A 2,915-nucleotide genomic window follows, 5' to 3' on the forward strand; every position below is an offset into this window, starting at 1 on the left:
AAACCCTGACTTTCCTGTAGAAGTGACAGTACCCAGTGGGCTGTTGTTCATACTTAGAGGAGTCATTGTAACAGCACTGTAACGACTCAAAAACTTTTCTATTTTTAATATTTTTCTCAAATTTATGTATTTATAATTTTAAGTCCCCTTAAAAGTGATTCCTGTTGTGTTAATTGGGTTACAGTTAAGATTGGTTTTCCATGGTACTTGTTTTAATTTCAATAGTTTTCTGTGAAGTCTGAACATAAGCTTCGTATGCTTGAAACCCAGAAGATTTAAGTGTTTTCACAGTCTAGTCTTCCGATTTGATGTGAAATCTTTGGATATTTCAAACATATATATGGAGAAATATACATATGTGTTCATCTTTCCTGTTATCTATCTCAGTATATATGATTTATACATTTTTTTTAATCATTGAGAAAGCTGAGAATCCAGTATTGCAATTCGTTATTGTGAAGCTAGAAGCTATTGTAGAGTGTGATGTGGTTTCGACACGGAAGGAAAGGTGACAACACAGTGAGGACGAACTGTTCAGAGAAGGGGCAATCTCACAGTACTCCAAATGTGGAAATGGCAGAAGCAACCTGAAAAGCTGGGGTATTTGGGCTGCAATAGGAAGATCTAGTTGGGTCTTGACACCCCCCAACACCCTTCCTTTGGGTAAAGCACCCGAAGTGGCTGACAAATTCCCCATCTTCAGCATCTCACAGTCAGTTGGCATATATATTCAAATAATAATTTGACCTCACGGTTTGACCTCAAGTAGCACCTAAGCTTTTTTTTTTTTTAGTGTTCTTTGGATTAATTTTTGTGCGTTATATTTGGAATTCTTCCTTTAGACACTTAAGAAACATAGAAAAGGCAACTTGGGCTTTGGTCTGGCGGGGCGGTGGCGGCGAGAGCGGCTGGGAAGATGCCAGTGGCGGTGATGGCGGACAGCGCCTTCAGTTTCAGAAAGCTGCTGGATCAGTGCGAGAACCAGGAGCTTGAGGCTCCTGGAGGAATTGCCACACCACCAGTGTACGGCCAGCTTCTGGCTTTGTATTTGCTTCAGAATGACATGAATAATGCAAGATATCTTTGGAAGAGGATTCCACCTGCTATAAAGTCTGCAAATTCTGAACTTGGGGGAATTTGGTCAGTAGGACAGCGAATCTGGCAGAGAGATTTCCCCGGGATCTATACTACCATCAACGCCCACCAGTGGTCGGAGACTGTGCAACCAATCATGGAAGCCCTTAGAGATGCAACGAGGAGACGTGCTTTCGCCCTGGTCTCTCAGGCGTACACCTCCATAATCGCAGATGACTTCGCTGCCTTTGTCGGCCTCCCTGTGGAGGAAGCTGTGAAAGGTGTATTGGAACAAGGATGGCAAGCCGACTCTGCCACAAGAATGGTTCTTCCCAGGAAGCCAGCCTCAGGAGCCCTGGATGTTTCCTTTAACAGGTTTATTCCCTTATCAGAGCCTGCCCCAGTCCCACCAATCCCCAACGAGCAGCAGCTCGCCAGGCTGACCGACTACGTGGCTTTTCTGGAAAACTGATAGATGTGAGTTCAAGATTCACCTTCAGCCCCTGTCACTGGCAAACAGACCTGGAGTTTTATTCCGAGTTTACTGAACAGGGTGAGCACCTCGGTGTCCTTTGGGTGTGATAAAATGCACATAGAAGATGAAGCAGATTGAACAGTTTCCTCCTCAGACACTGCTGAATGTCTTTGAAACAGTTCTCATCTGTATTGATCACTTAGGTTGGAGCCATCAGTATTATGCAGCTAGTTTCTGTCAGCGACTGGACTCTGAACACAAGCTGCAGGGAGTAGAGAGGGTGCTGTGGCACACACCACGCTCTTGCGTACCATTGGCCTCCAGCTGGAGTGATGCGCTGGGGATTTGCAGAGGACTGTCCCCAGGCAGTGACCAACCCTCATTATCTCTCACACTCTGGAGAATGTGCTTTCTTCCCACCCCAGAACAAGGAATCACTGCTGTAGGATCAGAAATCGCTGAGGATTGCAGGGACCATCTCCTGGTGAGGGGCTTGTCAGCGCTACAGTTTCCCTGTGCGCAAGCATCCATTGCATGAGGCGGACGGTGCCAGTTAGAATGCAGCTGATGTGTTCGTGTAAACTCTTAAGTTCTGATGTCTCCTTTCAGAAGAAGGGAAAGGCATGGAGTGCGCTGTGTGCTGAAGGAAGTTCCAGAGCGGGGGTGGCCCATGCAGACTTCCTGCCTCTCCCCATCCTGTGTAGAAATACTGAGTGCATCCATTTTTGTTCCTGTATGACAGCCCTTGAAGATTTGAGGTGGTTAATGTATCTTCAGATTAAAACAGCCCTGGTTCATTTATTCTGCATTTGTTCAATAAATATTTAATTGAATTCTTAAAAAAAAAGAAACATAGAAAAGGTATTGTATCCCCATTTTTAGAGTTTAAGAATCTCTATTTATAAACCAAAAAGTGGATTACACTGATAATTTGGATACATTTAACCAATAATTAGTATGGGTTAGTCAGAAATAAGAGTATACATAAACCTTACCATTTTTAAGAATTTATGTTTTAATATTTGATAAAGGGACACAAAGTGAATTTCCTTTTGTCGTGTATAAGTTGTAAGTTATACAATTTCACTGTTTTAGTAACTGGTAAATGTATTAAAGCTTAGATTTATTTTTGACATCTAATTTAAGCACATCTTATTTTCCATTGAAATTACATTTCCAAACTGAAGCATATTTTCAAAATGAGGCATTGTATGTGGAAACATTTTCCTTTTCTACTCTGACATTGGGGACATCTCATAAAATTCCTCTTTCCATTATTTTCTTTCTAGTATCATGCACATGGGGGAAGCAAAACATAAGATTTTACTTTGACTTCGGTACCATGTGTTGCTGGTCGTAGCTCTTA

The 2,915-nt window shown here is 42.5% G+C and overlaps 1 protein-coding gene across 1 annotated transcript; it reads left to right on the top strand.

The window, feature by feature from the left end:
* The first annotated feature begins 871 nt into the window (after positions 1 to 871).
* Positions 872 to 1,807, top strand: LOC130888080 (COP9 signalosome complex subunit 8). The gene has a single exon (XM_057790933.1). It carries the CDS (start codon positions 917 to 919, stop codon positions 1,544 to 1,546), a length of 630 nt encoding a protein of 209 aa, XP_057646916.1. The 5' UTR covers positions 872 to 916; the 3' UTR covers positions 1,547 to 1,807.
* The last annotated feature ends 1,108 nt before the right edge of the window (positions 1,808 to 2,915 follow it).

Source organism: Chionomys nivalis, chromosome 16 (assembly GCF_950005125.1).
Source record: "Chionomys nivalis chromosome 16, mChiNiv1.1, whole genome shotgun sequence".
Lineage (NCBI taxonomy): Eukaryota > Metazoa > Chordata > Mammalia > Rodentia > Cricetidae > Chionomys > Chionomys nivalis.

Bases quoted from the DNA above. Each gene is read 5' to 3' on its own strand.
- LOC130888080 (XM_057790933.1), top strand. From the start codon at position 917: ATGCCAGTGGCGGTGATGGCGGACAGCGCCTTCAGTTTCAGAAAGCTG.